Below are 19,108 nucleotides of genomic sequence, written 5' to 3'. Positions count from 1 at the left end.
AGTGCTTGCAGGATGTGTTTTTTCTCCATAGACGTGTATTAGCCACGCATTGCCACACGTCGGACCATTGTGCGACGGTTGCGTCGTGTTGCGTCGGACCGTCGGCACAAAAAAAGTTGCATGTAACATTTTTTGGTGCGTCGTCTGCAGCATTTCCGACCGCGCATGCGCGTCCAGAACTCCGCCCCCGCCTCCCCGCACATCACAATGGGGCAGCGGATGCGATGAAAAACTGCATCCGCTGCCCCCGTTGTGCGGCGGTTTCAACGCTAGCGTCGATGCACCGCAACGTCTCATAGTGACATGCAGTGCACGACGCTAGTGTGAAAGTAGCCTTAGGCTTCTTTCACATTTGCGGTTTTAGCAATCCGTCGCAATCCGTCGTTTTGGGAAAAAAACGGATCCTGCAAATGTGCTCGCAGGATGCGTTTTTTACCCATAGACTTGTATTAGCGACGGATGGCCACACATCGCGTCTGTCATGCAACGGATCCGTCATGTTTTGGCGGACCGTCGGCACGAAAAAACGTTCAAGTGAACGTTTTTTTGTCCGTCGCGTCCGCCTTTTTCTACCGCGCATGCGCGGCCGAAACTCCACCCCCTCCTCCCCGGACTTCAGAATGGGCAGCGGATGCGTTGAAAAACTGCATCCGCTGCCCATGTCGTCCACAAATTTCACAGCATGCGTCGGAACGTCGGCCCGACGCATAGTGACGGACCTGTACCGACGCTAGTGTGAAAGAGGCCTTATTTTGATCATGTAGAGAGGGAATCAGGTTTTTACCGTTTCCTGCTCACATCTGAGGGTTTGTTACAGTGTATCAGTCTGCAGTATCGGCTGTTTAGCTCACAGAGGATTGTAAAGACTAGTTACAATATAACAGACCTTCAGCTGTGAGACGTCAGGGCTGGGAGCTGAGAGTCTGCAAGGGCGTTGCAGGACTTTAGTCCTAGGATGCAGGCGGGTGGTCGTGTGAGGAGAGGAATCTGATTGGCTGATGAGGTCGCGTCTTATAGCGTTAATTTAATCTTTTGTTTTTTCTCTTTTGCAGTTCGAACGCCGTCCTGAGGTTGCGCTTCAATCACTTCGCCACCGAATGCAGCTGGGACCACATGTACGTGTACGATGGAGACTCCGTGTACTCCCCACTCATTGCCGTCCTCAGGTGAGCAGCGGCACGTGAGACCCCGCCATCGATCACGTGATGTCTGTAATCAGCACCGCTAAGGATAGGGCCGCAAATAGCGCACTGTGTACGCGACATGAGACCAGAGCGAGCGTGACATGAGACCAGAGCGAGCGTGACATGAGACCAGAGCGAGCGTGACATGAGACCAGAGCGAGCGTGACATGAGACCAGAGCTAGAGTGACATGAGACCAGAGCGAGCGTGACATGAGACCAGAGCTAGAGTGACATGAGACCAGAGCGAGCGTGACATGAGACCAGAGCTAGAGTGACATGAGACCAGAGCTAGAGTGACATGAGACCAGAGCTAGAGTGACATGAGACCAGAGCTAGAGTGACATGAGACCAGAGCGAGCGTGACATGAGACCAGAGCGAGCGTGACATGAGACCAGAGCGAGCGTGACATGAGACCAGAGCGAGCGTGACATGAGACCAGAGCGAGCGTGACATGAGACCAGAGCTAGAGTGACATGAGACCAGAGCGAGCGTGACATGAGACCAGAGCTAGAGTGACATGAGACCAGAGCGAGCGTGACATGAGACCAGAGCTAGAGTGACATGAGACCAGAGTGAGCGCAACATGAGACCAGAGCGAGCGTGACATGAGACCAGAGCTAGAGTGACATGAGACCAGAGCGAGCGTGACATGAGACCAGAGCTAGAGTGACATGAGACCAGAGCGAACGCGACATGAGACCTGTGCGAGCGCGACATGAGACTAGAGCAAGCGCGACATGAGACCAGAGCAAGAGCGACATGAGACCAGAGCAAGCGCGACATGAGACCAGAGCGAACGCGACATGAGACCTGTGCGAGCGCAACATGAGACCAGAGCGAGCGCGACATGAGACCAGAGCAAGCGCGACATGAGACCTGTGCGAGTGCGACATGAGACCAGAGCGAATGTGACATGAGACCAGAGCGAGCGCAACATGAGACCAGAGCGAGCGTGACATGAGACCAGACCAAGAGCGACATGAGACAAGAGCAAGCGCGACATGAGACCAGAGCGAGGGCGACATGAGACCAGAGCGAGCGGGACATGAGACCAGAGCGAGCGCGACATGAGACCAGAGCGAGCGCGACATGAGACCAGAGCGAGCGCGACATGAGACCAGAGCGAGCGCGACATGGGACCAGAGCGAGCGCGACATGAGACCAGAGCGAGCGTGACATGAGACCAGAGCGAGCGCGACATGAAACCTGTGGTAGCGTGACATGGGACCAGAGCGAGCGGGACATGAGACCAGAGCGAGCGCGACATGAGACCAGAGCGAGCGCGACATGAGACCAGAGCGAGCGTGACATGGGACCAGAGCGAGCGCGACATGAGACCAGAGCGAGCGTGACATGGGACCAGAGCGAGCGCGACATGAGACCAGAGCGAGCGTGACATGAGACCAGAGCGAGCGTGACATGAGACCAGAGCGAGCGTGACATGAGACCAGAGCTAGAGTGACATGAGACCAGAGCGAGCGTGACATGAGACCAGAGCTAGAGTGACATGAGACCAGAGCGAGCGTGACATGAGACCAGAGCTAGAGTGACATGAGACCAGAGTGAGCGCAACATGAGACCAGAGCGAGCGTGACATGAGACCAGAGCTAGAGTGACATGAGACCAGAGCGAGCGTGACATGAGACCAGAGCTAGAGTGACATGAGACCAGAGCGAACGCGACATGAGACCTGTGCGAGCGCGACATGAGACTAGAGCAAGCGCGACATGAGACCAGAGCAAGAGCGACATGAGACCAGAGCAAGCGCGACATGAGACCAGAGCGAACGCGACATGAGACCTGTGCGAGCGCAACATGAGACCAGAGCGAGCGCGACATGAGACCAGAGCAAGCGCGACATGAGACCTGTGCGAGTGCGACATGAGACCAGAGCGAATGTGACATGAGACCAGAGCGAGCGCAACATGAGACCAGAGCGAGCGTGACATGAGACCAGACCAAGAGCGACATGAGACAAGAGCAAGCGCGACATGAGACCAGAGCGAGGGCGACATGAGACCAGAGCGAGCGGGACATGAGACCAGAGCGAGCGGGACATGAGACCAGAGCGAGCGCGACATGAGACCAGAGCGAGCGCGACATGAGACCAGAGCGAGCGCGACATGAGACCAGAGCGAGCGCGACATGGGACCAGAGCGAGCGCGACATGAGACCAGAGCGAGCGTGACATGAGACCAGAGCGAGCGCGACATGAAACCTGTGGTAGCGTGACATGGGACCAGAGCGAGCGGGACATGAGACCAGAGCGAGCGCGACATGAGACCAGAGCGAGCGCGACATGAGACCAGAGCGAGCGTGACATGGGACCAGAGCGAGCGCGACATGAGACCAGAGCGAGCGCGACATGAGACCAGAGCGAGCGTGACATGAGACCAGAGCGAGCGCGACATGAGACATGTGGTAGCGTGACATGGGACCAGAGCGAGCGCGACATGAGACCAGAGCGAGCGCGACATGAGACCTGTGGTAGCGTGACATGAGACCTGTGGTAGCGTGACATGAGACCTGTGATAGCGTGACATGAGACCTGTGATAGCGTGACATGAGACCTGTGGTAGCGTGACATGAGACCTGTGGTAGCGTGACATGAGACCTGTGGTAGTGTGACATGAGACCTGTGGTAGCGTGACATGAGACCTGTGGTAGCGTGACATGAGACCTGTGATAGCGTGACATGAGACCTGTGGTAGCGTGACATAAGACCTGTGATAGCGTGACATGAGACCTGTGGTAGCGTGACATGAGACCTGTGGTAGCGTGACATGAGACCTGTGGTAGCGTGACATGATGTTATGACCCCAATGGCGAGGGTCTCAGAGGAACGTGGAAGTCTGCAGAATACAAAAATCCAGCTCATAGGGCAGTGGTAACTGGGTTGACCATATATCTACTCCTAACGCCAACACTAGAAGTAGCCGGGGATCATTCCTACGTTGATTCTAGATGACACGCGCCAGCCGGAGAATCTAGCTACCCCTAGTAGAGGAAAACAAAGACCTTTCTTGCCTCCAGAGAAGGGGACCCCAAAGCTGGATAGAAGCCCCCCACAAATAATGACGGTTAGGTAAGAGGAAATGACAAACACAGAAATGAACCAGGTTTAGCACAGAGAGGCCCGCTTACTGATAGCAGAATAAAGAAAGGTAACTTATATGGTCAACAAAAACCCTATCAAAATCCACACTGGAAATTCAAGAACCCCCGAACCGTCTAACGGTCCGGGGGGAGAACACCAGCCCCCTAGAGCTTCCAGCAAAGATCAGGATATAGATTTGGAACAAGCTGGACAAAAATACAAAACCAAAACAAATAGCAAAAAGCAAAAGGCAGACTTAGCTGATATAACTGGAACCAGGATCAGTAGACAAGAGCACAGCAGACTAGCTCTGATAACTACGTTGCCAGGCATTGAACTGAAGGTCCAGGGAGCTTATATAGCAACACCCCTAACTAACGACCCAGGTGCGGATAAAAGGAATGACAGAAAAACCAGAGTCAAAAAACTAGTAACCACTAGAGGGAGCAAAAAGCAAATTCACAACAGTACCCCCCCCTTAGTGAGGGGTCACCGAACCCTCACCACGACCACCAGGGCGATCAGGATGAGCGGCATGAAAGGCACGAACTAAATCGGCCGCATGAACATCAGAGGCGACCACCCAGGAATTATCCTCCTGACCATAGCCCTTCCACTTGACCAGGTACTGAAGCCTCCGCCTGGAGAGGCGAGAATCCAAGATCTTCTCCACCACGTACTCCAACTCGCCCTCAACCAACACCGGAGCAGGAGGCTCAGCAGAAGGAACTACAGGCACAATGTACCGCCGCAACAAGGACCTATGAAATACATTGTGAATAGCAAACGACACAGGAAGATCCAGACGAAAAGATACAGGATTAAGGATTTCCAATATCTTGTAAGGCCCAATAAAACGAGGTTTAAATTTGGGAGAGGAGACCTTCATAGGAACAAAGCGGGAAGAAAGCCACACCAAATCCCCAACGTGTAGTCGGGGACCCACACCGCGGCGGCGGTTGGCAAAGCGCTGAGCCTTCTCCTGTGACAACTTCAAGTTGTCCACCACATTATTCCAGATCTGCTGCAACCTATCCACCACAGAATCCACCCCAGGACAGTCAGAAGGCTCCACATGACCCGAAGAAAAGCGAGGATGGAAACCAGAGTTGCAGAAAAAAGGCGAAACCAAGGTGGCGGAACTAGCCCGATTATTAAGGGCAAACTCAGCCAACGGCAAGAATGTCACCCAATCGTCCTGATCAGCAGAGACAAAACACCTCAAATAAGCCTCCAAAGTCTGATTGGTTCGCTCCGTCTGTCCATTAGTCTGAGGATGGAAAGCAGACGAAAACGACAAATCAATGCCCATCCTACTACAAAAGGATCGCCAGAACCTGGAAACGAACTGGGATCCTCTGTCTGACACAATATTCTCAGGGATGCCGTGCAAACGAACCACGTTCTGGAAAAACACAGGAACCAGATCGGAAGAGGAAGGCAGCTTAGGCAAAGGAACCAAATGGACCATCTTGGAGAAGCGATCACATATCACCCAGATAACGGACATGCCCTGAGATAGCGGAAGATCAGAAATGAAATCCATGGAGATATGTGTCCAAGGTCTCTTCGGGACAGGCAAGGGCAAGAGCAAACCGCTGGCACGAGAACAGCAAGGCTTAGCTCGAGCACAAGTCCCACAGGACTGCACAAATGACCGCACATCCCTTGACAAGGAAGGCCACCAAAAGGACCTGGCCACCAGATCTCTGGTGCCAAAAATTCCCGGGTGACCTGCCAACACCGAGGAATGAACCTCGGAAATGACTCTGCTGGTCCACTTATCCGGGACAAACAGTCTGTCAGGTGGACAAGACTCAGGCCTATCAGCCTGAAATCTCTGCAACACACGTCGCAGATCCGGAGAAATAGCTGACAAGATAATACCATCCTTAAGAATACCAACAGGTTCAGCGGCTCCAGGAGCATCAGGCACAAAGCTCCTAGAAAGAGCATCGGCCTTCACATTCTTTGAACCCGGTAAATACGAGACAACAAAATCAAAGCGGGAGAAAAACAATGACCAGCGGGCCTGTCTCGGATTAAGGCGTTTAGCAGACTCGAGATACATCAGATTTTTGTGATCAGTCAAGACCACCACACGATGCTTAGCACCCTCGAGCCAATGACGCCACTCCTCAAATGCCCATTTCATGGCCAACAACTCCCGATTGCCCACATCATAATTTCGCTCGGCAGGCGAAAACTTCCTAGAGAAAAAGGCACAAGGTTTCATAACAGAGCAACCAGGGCCTCTCTGCGACAAAACGGCCCCTGCCCCAATCTCCGAAGCATCCACCTCAACCTGAAAGGGAAGTGAGACGTCAGGCTGGCACAAAACAGGCGCCGAAGTAAACCGGCGTTTCAACTCCTGGAAAGCCTCCACGGCAGCAGGAGCCCAGTTAGCTACATCGGAGCCCTTCTTGGTCATATCCGTCAAAGGTTTCACAATGCTAGAAAAATTAGCGATAAAACGACGGTAGAAGTTAGCGAAGCCCAAGAACTTCTGAAGACTCTTAACTGACGAGGGCTGAGTCCAATCAAGAATAGCTCGGACCTTGACTGGGTCCATCTCCACAGCAGAAGGGGAAAAAATGAACCCCAAAAAGGGAACCTTCTGTACACCAAAGAGACACTTTGAGCCCTTGACAAACAAAGAATTTTCACGCAAAATTTTAAAGACCAACCTGACCTGCTCCACATGCGAATCCCAATTATCAGAAAAAACCAAAATATCATCCAGATAAACAATCAAAAATTTATCCAGATACTTCCGGAAAATGTCATGCATAAAGGACTGAAAAACTGAAGGCGCATTGGAGAGCCCAAAAGGCATCACCAAGTACTCAAAATGACCTTCGGGCGTATTGAATGCGGTTTTCCATTCATCACCTTGCTTAATGCGCACAAGGTTGTACGCACCACGAAGGTCTATCTTGGTGAACCACTTGGCACCCTTAATCCGGGCAAACAAGTCAGACAACAGCGGTAAAGGATACTGAAATTTGACAGTGATCTTATTTAAAAGCCGATAATCAATACAAGGTCTCAAAGATCCGTCCTTTTTTGCCACAAAAAAGAATCCCGCACCAAGAGGGGAAGAAGACGGACGAATATGTCCTTTCTCCAGAGACTCCTTGATATATGAACGCATAGCGGTATGTTCAGGTACCGACAGATTAAACAGTCTTCCCTTAGGAAATTTACTGCCTGGGATCAAATCTATAGCACAGTCACAGTCCCTATGAGGAGGCAGTGCACTGGACTCAGACTCACTGAAGACATCCTGATAATCAGACAAATACTCCGGAACTTCCGAAGGCGTAGAAGAAGCAATAGACACAGGCAGGGAATCCCCATGAATCCCACGACAGCCCCAACTTGAGACTGACATAGCCTTCCAGTCCAGGACTGGATTATGGGTCTGTAACCATGGCAGCCCCAAAACAACCAAATCATGCATTTTATGTAAAACCAGGAAACGTATCACCTCGCGGTGTTCAGGAGTCATGCACATGGTAACCTGTGTCCAATACTGCGGTTTATTTGCTGCCAATGGTGTAGCATCAATACCCCTAAGAGGAATAGGATTTTCTAATGGTTCAAGAGTAAAACCACAGCGCTTAGCAAATGAGAGATCCATGAGACTCAGGGCAGCACCTGAATCTACAAACGCCATGACAGGAAAAGACGACAGTGAGCAAATCAAAGTTACAGACAGAATAAATTTAGGTTGCAAATTACCAACGGTGACAGGACTAACAACCTTAGCTATACGTTTAGAGCATGCTGAGATAACGTGTAGAATCACCACAGTAGTAGCACAAGCCATTCCGGCGTCTATGAATTTTCCGCTCATTTCTAGTCAGGATTCTATCACATTGCATTAAATCAGGTGTCCGTTCAGACAACACCATGAGGGAATTTGCGGTTTTTCTATCACATTGCACCGAATTAGGTGTCTGTTCAGACAACACCATGAGGGAATTTGCGGTTTTGCGCTCCCGCAACCGCCGGTCAATTTGAATAGCCAGTGCCATAGTATCATTCAGACCTGTGGGAATGGGAAAACCCACCATAACATTCTTAATGGCTTCAGAAAGGCCATTTCTAAAATTAGCGGCCAGTGCACACTCGTTCCAATGTGTCAGCACGGACCATTTCCGAAATTTTTGGCAATACACTTCAGCCTCGTCCTGCCCCTGAGACATAGCCAGCAAGGCCTTTTCTGCCTGAATCTCAAGATTGGGTTCCTCATAAAGTAAACCGAGCGCCAGAAAAAACGCATCAAGATCAGCCAATGCCGGATCTCCTGGTGCCAGCGAAAAAGCCCAATCCTGAGGGTCGCCCCGTAAGAACGAAATAACAATTTTTACTTGCTGAGCAGAATCTCCAGATGAACAGGGTCTCAGGGACAAAAACAATTTACAATTATTCACGAAATTCCTAAACTTAAACCTGTCTCCGGAAAACAGTTCAGGAATCGGTATTTTAGGTTCTGACCTAGGATTTCTGATAACATAGTCTTGTATGCCCTGCACACGAGTAGCCAGCTGGTCCACACTTGTAATCAAGGTCTGGACATTCATGTCTGCAGCAAGCATAGCCACTCTGAGGTAAAGGGGAAGAAGAAAAAAAAAAAACTCAGAATCTTCTTTCTTATAATCCCTCTTCTGCAATGCATTAAACATTTAATACCGGCCTGGCAAACTGTTATGACCCCAATGGCGAGGGTCTCAGAGGAACGTGGAAGTCTGCAGAATACAAAAATCCAGCTCATAGGGCAGTGGTAACTGGGTTGACCATATATCTACTCCTAACGCCAACACTAGAAGTAGCCGGGGATCATTCCTACGTTGATTCTAGATGACACGCGCCAGCCGGAGAATCTAGCTACCCCTAGTAGAGGAAAACAAAAGACCTTTCTTGCCTCCAGAGAAGGGGACCCCAAAGCTGGATAGAAGCCCCCCACAAATAATGACGGTGAGGTAAGAGGAAATGACAAACACAGAAATGAACCAGGTTTAGCACAGAGAGGCCCGCTTACTGATAGCAGAATAAAGAAAGGTAACTTATATGGTCAACAAAAACCCTATCAAAATCCACACTGGAAATTCAAGAACCCCCGAACCGTCTAACGGTCCGGGGGGAGAACACCAGCCCCCTAGAGCTTCCAGCAAAGGTCAGGATATAGATTAGGAACAAGCTGGACAAAAATACAAAACCAAAACAAATAGCAAAAAGCAAAAGGCAGACTTAGCTGATATAACTGGAACCAGGATCAGTAGACAAGAGCACAGCAGACTAGCTCTGATAACTACGTTGCCAGGCATTGAACTGAAGGTCCAGGGAGCTTATATAGCAACACCCCTAACTAACGACCCAGGTGCGGATAAAAGGAATGACAGAAAAACCAGAGTCAAAAAACTAGTAACCACTAGAGGGAGCAAAAAGCAAATTCACAACACATGAGACCTGTGGTAGCGTGACATAAGACCTGTGGTAGCGTGACATGAGACCTGTGGTAGCGTGACATGAGACCTGTGGTAGCGTGACATGAGACCTGTGGTAGCGTGACATGAGACCTGTGGTAGCGTGACATGAGACCTGTGATAGCGTGACATAAGACCTGTGGTAGCGTGACATAAGACCTGTGGTAGCGTGACATGAGACCTGTGGTAGCGTGACATGAGACCTGTGATAGCGTGACATGAGACTTGTGGTAGCGTGACATGAGACCTGTGGTAGCGTGACATGAGACCTGTGGTAGCGTGACATAAGACCTGTGGTAGCGTGACATGAGACCTGTGGTAGCGTGACATAAGACCTGTGGTAGCGTAACATGAGACCTGTGGTAGCGTGACATGAGACCTGTGGTAGCGTGACATGAGCCCTGTGGTAGCGTGACATGAGACCTGTGGTAGCGTGACATGAGACCTGTGGTAGCGTGACATGAGACCTGTGGTAGCGTTACATGAGACCTGTGGTAGCGTGACATGAGACCTGTGGTAGCGTGACATAAGACCTGTGGTAGCGTGACATGAGACCTGTGGTAGCGTGACATAAGACCTGTGGTAGCGTAACATGAGACCTGTGGTAGCGTGACATGAGACCTGTGGTAGCGTGACATGAGACCTGTGGTAGCGTGACATGAGACCTGTGGTAGCGTGACATGAGACCTGTGGTAGCGTGACATGAGACCTGTGGTAGCGTGACATGAGACCTGTGGTAGCGTGACATGAGACCTGTGGTAGCGTGACATGAGACCTGTGGTAGCGTGACATGAGACCTGTGATAGCGTGACATGAGACTTGTGGTAGCGCGACATGAGACCTGTGATAGCGTGACATGAGCCCTGTGGTAGCGTGACATGAGCCCTGTGGTAGCGTGACATGAGACCTGTGGTAGCGTAACATGAGACCTGTGGTAGCGTGACATGAGACCTGTGATAGCGTGACATGAGACCTGTGGTAGCGTGACATAAGACCTGTGGTAGCGTGACATGAGCCCTGTGGTAGCGTGACATGAGCCCTGTGGTAGCGTGACATGAGACCTGTGGTAGCGTGACATGAGACCTGTGGTAGCGTGACATGAGACCTGTGGTAGCGTGACATGAGACCTGTGGTAGCGTGACATGAGCCCTGTGGTAGCGTGACATGAGCCCTGTGGTAGCGTGACATGAGACCTGTGGTAGCGTGACATGAGACCTGTGATAGCGTGACATGAGACCTGTGATAGCGTGACATGAGACCTGTGGTAGCGTGACATGAGACCTGTGGTAGCGTGACATGAGACCTGTGATAGCGTGACATGAGACTTGTGGTAGCGTGACATGAGACCTGTGGTAGCGTGACATGAGACCTGTGGTAGCGTGACATGAGACCTGTGGTAGCGTGACATGAGCCCTGTGGTAGCGTGACATGAGCCCTGTGGTAGCGTGACATGAGACCTGTGGTAGCGTGACATGAGACCTGTGATAGCGTGACATGAGACTTGTGGTAGCGTGACATGAGACCTGTGATAGCGTGACATGAGACCTGTGATAGCGTGACATGAGACCTGTGGTAGCGTGACATGAGACCTGTGGTAGCGTGACATGAGACCTGTGATAGCGTGACATGAGACTTGTGGTAGCGTGACATGAGACCTGTGATAGCGTGACATGAGACCTGTGATAGCGTGACATGAGACCTGTGGTAGCGTGACATGAGACCTGTGGTAGCGTGACATGAGACCTGTGGTAGCGTGACATGAGACCTGTGGTAGCGTGACATGAGACCTGTGGTAGCGTGACATGAGACCTGTGGTAGCGTGACATGAGACCTGTGGTAGCGTGACATGAGACCTGTGATAGCGTGACATGAGACCTGTGATAGCGTGACATGAGACCTGTGGTAGCGTCCCAGCGGCTGAGAGGCGACAGTGTGCTGCCATGTGGAGCGCTGGCGACATCTAGTGGTCAGATCCAGGAATGGCAGGTGCGTGATCCTCGGGTGATCCGCTCTCCACATCCCGACCCTCCTGTGCTCCAGATTTCTGCCCCAGAAAACAGAAATTAAATGGAAACAGCGGAAATGATTTTTCTCAGTCACCAGAAAGCCATTAATGGTGAACAAGTCATTGTTTCCCCCAAAGTAGCAGCAATAAAACCATCAGCGCGACACTGAGGAGCGAGCGAGCCCCGGCCGTCAGCGCGGAGGTCACTGGGGGTCTGTTCTAGAAATCCATAAATGTTTTTTACCACTAATCCATAAGAGTTCAGTGTCGCAGTGCCGGCAGCGGCCGAGGATCCTGCGCTCGGGATTTATTCGCCGATGCTCAGTGACGTGATGGAGACTCGTCCTGTAAGACGCCATCGTTACACCGAGGGGACGGCAATGTGAGAACTCCCGGGAGGGCAGGGGTTAAGGCCGCAGCTGTGTCCACATCTCCTCGACTTGTTACAATGTATCAGCCCACAGGTCACCATCCACTTTTGGTTTGTGGCCAATCTGGTTCCTCACGCTTTTTTCCTGGGTCAGCTGATGTAGGTGACCACGCCCACATCCTATAAGAGGTCACATGGTGCATCAGCTGACTGTTGGTGCCACAGGTCCTTTCTGGAGACCAGCCTGGCAGAGGCCGCTCTCTGGTGTCAGCCACGTCTGTGGTGTGGAGTTTAGCTGCGCTGTGCACAAGCTACGTGCTGAGGTTTTGTTACTTTGTTCCTTTGTAGTTGGTGTTGTCTCTTGCTGGTCGGCACAGTGTGGGGGGGGGCCGGGTCTCTTGCTGTCGGCACAGTGTGGGGGGGCCGGGTCTCTTGCTGTCGGCACAGTGTGGGGGGGGGGCCGGGTCTCTTGCTGTTGGCACAGTGTGGGGGGGGGCCGGGTCTCTTGCTGTCGGCACAGTGTGGGGGGGCCGGGTCTCTTGCTGTCGGCACAGTGTGGGGGGGCCGGGTCTCTTGCTGTCGGCACAGTGTGGGGGGGCCGGGTCTCTTGCTGTTGGCACAGTGTGGGGCGGCCGGGTCTCTTGCTGTCGGCACAGTGTGGGGGGGGGCCGGGTCTCTTGCTGTTGGCACAGTGTGGGGGGGGGGCGGGTCTCTTGCTGTCGGCACAGTGTGGGGGGGCCGGGTCTCTTGCTGTCGGCACAGTGTGGGGCGGCCGGGTCTCTTGCTGTCGGCACAGTGTGGGGGGGCCGGGTCTCTTGCTGTCGGCACAGTGTGGGGGGGCCGGGTCTCTTGTTTTCGGCACAGTGTGGGGGGGGGGCCGGGTCTCTTGCTGTCGGCACAGTGTGGGGCGGCCGGGTCTCTTGCTGTCGGCACAGTGTGGGGGGGCCGGGTCTCTTGCTGTCGGCACAGTGTGGGGGGGGGCCGGGTCTCTTGCTGTTGGCACAGTGTGGGGGGGGGCCGGGTCTCTTGCTGTCGGCACAGTGTGGGGCGGCCGGGTCTCTTGCTGTCGGCACAGTGTGGGGCGGCCGGGTCTCTTGCTGTCGGCACAGTGTGGGGGGGCCGGGTCTCTTGCTGTCGGCACAGTGTGGGGGGGGGGCCGGGTCTCTTGCTGTTGGCACAGTGTGGGGGGGGCCGGGTCTCTTGCTGTCGGCACAGTGTGGGGGGGCCGGGTCTCTTGCTGTCGGCACAGTGTGGGGGGGGGGCCGGGTCTCTTGCTGTTGGCACAGTGTGGGGGGGGCCGGGTCTCTTGCTGTCGGCACAGTGTGGGGGGGCCGGGTCTCTTGCTGTCGGCACAGTGTGGGGGGGGGGCCGGGTCTCTTGCTGTTGGCACAGTGTGGGGGGGGCCGGGTCTCTTGCTGTCGGCACAGTGTGGGGGGGGCCGGGTCTCTTGCTGTCGGCACAGTGCGGGGGCGGCCGGGTCTCTTGCTGTCGGCACAGTGTGGGGGGCCGGGTCTCTTGCTGTCGGCACAGTGTGGGCGGCCGGGTCTCTTGTTTTCGGCACAGTGTGGGGCGGCCGGGTCTCTTGCTGTCGGCACAGTGTGGGGGGGCCGGGTCTCTTGCTGTCGGCACAGTGTGGGGGGGCCGGGTCTCTTGCTGTCGGCACAGTGTGGGGCGGCCGGGTCTCTTGCTGTCGGCACAGTGTGGGGGGGCCGGGTCTCTTGCTGTTGGCACAGTGTGGGGGGGCCGGGTCTCTTGCTGTCGGCACAGTGTGTGGGGCTGCCGGGTCTCTTGCTGTCGGCACAGTGCGGGGGGGGCCGGGTCTCTTGCTGTCGGCACAGTGCGGGGGCGGCCGGGTCTCTTGCTGTCGGCACAGTGTGGGGGGGCCGGGTCTCTTGCTGTCGGCACAGTGTGGGGGGGCCGGGTCTCTTGTTTTCGGCACAGTGTGGGGCGGCCGGGTCTCTTGCTGTCGGCACAGTGTGGGGGGGCCGGGTCTCTTGCTGTCGGCACAGTGTGGGGGGGCCGGGTCTCTTGCTGTTGGCACAGTGTGGGGCGGCCGGGTCTCTTGCTGTCGGCACAGTGTGGGGCAGCCGGGTCTCTTGCTGTCGGCACAGTATGGGGGGGGCCGGGTCTCTTGCTGTCGGCACAGTGCGGGGGCGGCCAGGTCTCTTGCTGTCGGCACAGTGCGGGGGCGGCCGGGTCTCTCTGCCCATCCGCTGGCTCCGCACTGAACAGCTCTGCAGCTTTCTAGTAGACCTTTGCTAGATTTCTTCTTGCTGTCAGTGAATGGAAACATTGTTGTTTACAATCAGAGAAAACCCCCAGTGGTGACGCAGCTGAGGGGCTCGTTCCAGTGTATCGGTGCCGGACATTGTGGTAACCTCCGTGTGTTTTTCCTTGCAGCGGTCTGATCGTCCCTGAAGCGGCTGGAAATGAAACCGTCCCGGAGGTGGTCACCACGTCAGGTTACGCCCTCCTGCACTTCTTCAGCGACGCCGCGTACAACCTGACCGGATTCAATATCTTCTACTCGTACGTAGACACCGCGGGGTCGTCCATATCTCGGTATCTGGTGCAGCACCGCGCTGCGATGTGCCGGCATCTGTCACTGGTGTCACAAGACGTGGGAACGACCAGACCCCGCGGTGCTGTATAAAGGGGGCACTGGACTCCACTCTGCTGTATAAAGGGGGGACAAAAGGAGAGGAAACACCGAACTGTGAAGTCAGAAAATAAACACTGATACATATATGTAATCAAAATGTATATTGATAATAAATATGGACAAAGAAAATAGAAGAAAATGGCAATATGGTGCTAGTCACACAGCGTGTATCTGCCCATAAATAACCAACACCAACCAAAGCTGCAAAGAGTGAACATATATAGACACAGGAGTGAGCAGATACGCCTGTGCACAGAGATGGAAGAAAACTTATATATCGTAAAACTGTACAATGCAGCAAATATCAAAAATACTTATGTGCTTGTATCAAATATGACCTCGTACATGTGCACTATATGAGAAATAACAAATCATAAAGTATTACAAAAAAGAAAGGGAATCCAATAATCAATTAAAGCATGTGGATATTCAAGATCTCAGTATCAAATGCACAAGAGGCCAAGAAGTGACCACTGACTGCATTAGGAAGTCTGTAGACCTATGTAGCCGTAAAATAAAAGAGCTGCTGCTCAGAGATATAAAACTCCATAACCTAACGGGTAATACTCCGCATTTCAGAGAGAGATAATATCTGTATGTGCAGCGTATAGGAACAAGGGAAACCATGCCGACGAGTATAAAGAGATCATAGTGTTGGCGCTGCAGCCATCTCAGAGGAGTATAAAACACCAATAGACGCCAAAATCAGGAAGGTGCATTAACGAATATAAAGAGGCCTAAAGCATGGTTACCTGTATGGGGAGGTGAATATGGGCAGACACGCGCCCCGACGCGCTGTTCGGATCAGAATCCTTCGTCAGGATCTATTGGTCACAACAACATTGGTGTTTTATACTCCTCTGAGATGGCTGCAGCGCCAACACTATTATCTCTTTACACTCGTCGGCATGGTTTCCCTTGTTCCTATATGCTGCATATACAGATATTATCTCTCTCTGAAATGCGGAGTATTACCCGTTAGGTTATGGAGTTTTATATCTCTGAGCATCAGCTCTTTTATTTTACTGCTACATAGGTCTACAGACTTACTAATGTGTTGTGAATTCTGCTCTTGGGCTCCCTCTGGTGGTTGTAAGTGGTAGCGCTGCTGTCTCTGGATCGCAGCATTCATCAGGTGTGTCCACTTATAGCAATTCTGACTGGGCTATTTAGTCTTGCTTGACTCTTTAGTTAGTGCCAGTTGTCCATTGTTCCTGGAGGATTCACATCCCTGCCTGGTCTCTCTTGCTTGCTGTTCATTTCAACAAAGATAAGTTCTGGCTTTGTTTTTGCAGTCCACATGCTGTGGGCCTTATTGTTCAGTTATTTTCCATGTTTTGTCTTGTCCAGCTTGGTCTGTATAAGGATTTGTTCAGCCAAGCTGGTATCTCTGGAGATGCAGATATACCCTCCATATCTTTAGTTAGCTGTGGAGATTTAGTATTTTCTGTGGTGGATATTTTCTAGTGTTTAAATACTGACCGCATAGTTCTCTGTCCTATACTTTCTATTTAGCTAGAAGTGGCCTCCTTTGCTAAGTTCTCATTTCAGTCTGTGTATGTTTTTCCCTCTCCTCTCACAGTCAATATTTGTGGGGGGCTGCCTATCCTTTGGGAATTTTCTCTGAGGCAAGATAGTTTTCCCTTTTCTATCTCTAGGGGTAATTAGTCCTCCGGCTGTGTCGAGATGTCTAGGGAGTGTTATGTACATTCCACGGCTACTTCTAGTTGCGGTGTTAGGTTCAGGGTCTGCGGTCAGTACAGGTACCACCTTCTCCAGAGTACGTCTCATGCTGCTCTTAGGCCACAAGATCATAACACTAATGCAGTCAGTGGTCACTTCTTGGCCTCTTGTGCATTTGATACTGAGATCTGGAATATCCACATGCTTTAATTGATTATTGGATTCCCTTTCTTTTTTGTAATACTTTATGATTTGTTATTTGTCATATAGTGCACATGTACGAGGTCATATTTGATACAAGCACATAAGTATTTTTGATATTTGCTGCATTGTACAGTTTTACGATATATTCTGGATATATAAGTTTTCCTCCATCTCTGTGCACAGGCGTATCTGCTCACTCCTGTGTCTATATATGTTCACTGTTTGCAGCTTTGGTTGGTGTTGGTTATTTATGGGCAGATGATACACGCTGTGTGACTAGCACCATATTGCCATTTTCTTCTATTTTCTTTGTTTTATTATCAATATACATTTTGATTACATATGTGTATCAGTGATTATTTTCTGACTTCACAGTTCGGTGTTTCCTCTTCTTTTGTTCTTTCTATTTTGCCGAATGTTCTGCCATTTCTTCCCTATCAAGCTTTGTAGTATATGTTATTCTATGGGATACTTTACTTCTTACATTGCTTGTGAAGTGTGCGATTTTTCATTTTTTTTTTTTTTTGTATAAAGGGGGGACTGGGCCCCGCTCTGCTGTATAACGGGGGGGACTGGGCCCCGCTCTGCTGTATAACGGGGGGGACTGGGCCCCGCTCTGCTGTATAACGGGGGGGACTGGGCCCCGCTCTGCTGTATAACGGGGGGGACTGGGCCCCGCTCTGCTGTATAACGGGGGGGACTGGGCCCCGCTCTGCTGTATAACGGGGGGGACTGGGCCCCGCTCTGCTGTATAACGGGGGGGACTGGGCCCCGCTCTGCTGTATAACGGGGGGACTGGGCCCCGCTCTGCTGTATAACGGGGGGACTGGGCCCCGCTCTGCTGTATAACGGGGGGGACTGGGCCCCGCTCTGCTGTATAACGGGGGGGACTGGGCCCCGCTCTGCTGTATAACGGGGGGGACTGGGCCCCGCTCTGCTGTATAACGGGGGGGACTGGGCCCCGCTCTGCTGTATAACGGGGGGACTGGGCCCCGCTCTGCTGTATAACGGGGGGGGGACTGGGCCCCGCTCTGCTGTATAACGGGGGGACTGGGCCCCGCTCTGCTGTATAACGGGGGGACTGGGCCCCGCTCTGCTGTATAACGGGGGGGACTGGGCCCCGCTCTGCTTTATAACAGGGAAACTGGGCCCCGCTCCGCTGTATAACAGGGGAGTATTTCCCACATGATTATTGCATGGAGGGAGGTTTAGATCCGCGCTCCATAGTTATGTTTTGTGGCCGTTACATTCTGTTGCTGCCGTTCGCCCACAACATGGCGTCCACTGTATCGCTGTAATGGCTCTTCTTCTTCCTCCATAGAATAAACTCCTGTCCCAGTAACTGCTCCTCCCACGGCAAATGTGCGACCAGCATCTCCGTCCCCGGCCGCGTGTACTGCGAATGCGACAAATACTGGAAGGGAGAGGCCTGCGACATCCCCTACTGCAAGAATAACTGCGGCAGCCCCGACCACGGCTACTGTGACCTGACCGGAGAGAAGCTGTGTGTGTGCAACGACAGCTGGCAAGGTGAGCGGCACAAGGAGTCCTGCGCATGCTGCAGCACGGCAGACATCACCGCCGCACACACATTATACTGCCATCTAGTGGTGATTATAGTGTTATACTGACATCTAGTGGTGATTATAGTGTTATACTGACATCTAGTGGTGATTATAGTGTTATACTGACATCTAGTGGTGATTATAGTGTTATACTGACATCTAGTGGTGATTATAGTGTTATACTGACATCTAGTGGTGATTATAGTGTTATACTGACATCTAGTGGTGATTATAGTGTTATACTGACATCTAGTGGTGATTATAGTGTTATACTGACATCTAGTGGTGATTATAGTGTTATACTGACATCTAGTGGTGATTATAGTGTAATACTGACATCTAGTGGTGATTATAGTGTAATACTGACATCTAGTGGTGATTATAGTGTAATACTGACATCTAGTGGTGATTGTAGTGTAATACTGACATCTAGTGGTGATTGTGGTGTTATACTGACATCTAGTGGTGATTATGGTGTTATACTGACATCTAGTGGTGATTATAGTGTTATACTGACATCTAGTGGTGATTATAGTGTTATACTGACATCTAGTGGTGATTATAGTGTTATACTGACATCTAGTGGTGATTGTAGTGTAATACTGACATCTAGTGGTGATTGTGGTGTTATACTGACATCTAGTGGTGATTATAGTGTTATACTGACATCTAGTGGTGATTGTGGTGTTATACTGACATCTAGTGGTGATTATAGTATAATACTGACATCTAGTGGTGATTATAGTGTTATACTGACATCTAGTGGTGATTATAGTGTAATACTGACATCTAGTGGTGATTATAGTGTTATACTGACATCTAGTGGTGATTGTAGTGTAATACT

At 51.8% G+C, this 19,108-nt stretch overlaps 1 protein-coding gene across 3 annotated transcripts in view; it reads left to right on the top strand.

Annotated features, from left to right (window-relative positions):
- Nucleotides 1-19,108, top strand: part of ATRNL1 (attractin like 1) — a 767,569-nt gene that overhangs the window by 94,235 nt on the left and 654,226 nt on the right. For all 3 annotated transcript variants that reach the window (XR_013214392.1, XM_077257919.1, XM_077257920.1), the window contains exons 3-5: nt 1,053-1,166; nt 14,551-14,679; nt 18,021-18,229. Coding sequence is in view for 2 of the 3 variants with exons in the window: in XM_077257919.1 (XP_077114034.1) it covers nt 1,053-1,166; nt 14,551-14,679; nt 18,021-18,229 (452 nt within the window). In the remaining variant the exon portion in view is untranslated. The remainder of the gene's footprint in view (nt 1-1,052; nt 1,167-14,550; nt 14,680-18,020; nt 18,230-19,108) is intronic.

The sequence above is a fragment of the Ranitomeya variabilis genome, chromosome 4, assembly GCF_051348905.1.
Source record: "Ranitomeya variabilis isolate aRanVar5 chromosome 4, aRanVar5.hap1, whole genome shotgun sequence".
Taxonomy (NCBI): Eukaryota; Metazoa; Chordata; class Amphibia; order Anura; family Dendrobatidae; genus Ranitomeya; species Ranitomeya variabilis.
The sequence above is the reverse complement of the archived record's forward strand: the minus strand, read 5'-3'. Positions and strand labels throughout refer to the sequence as shown.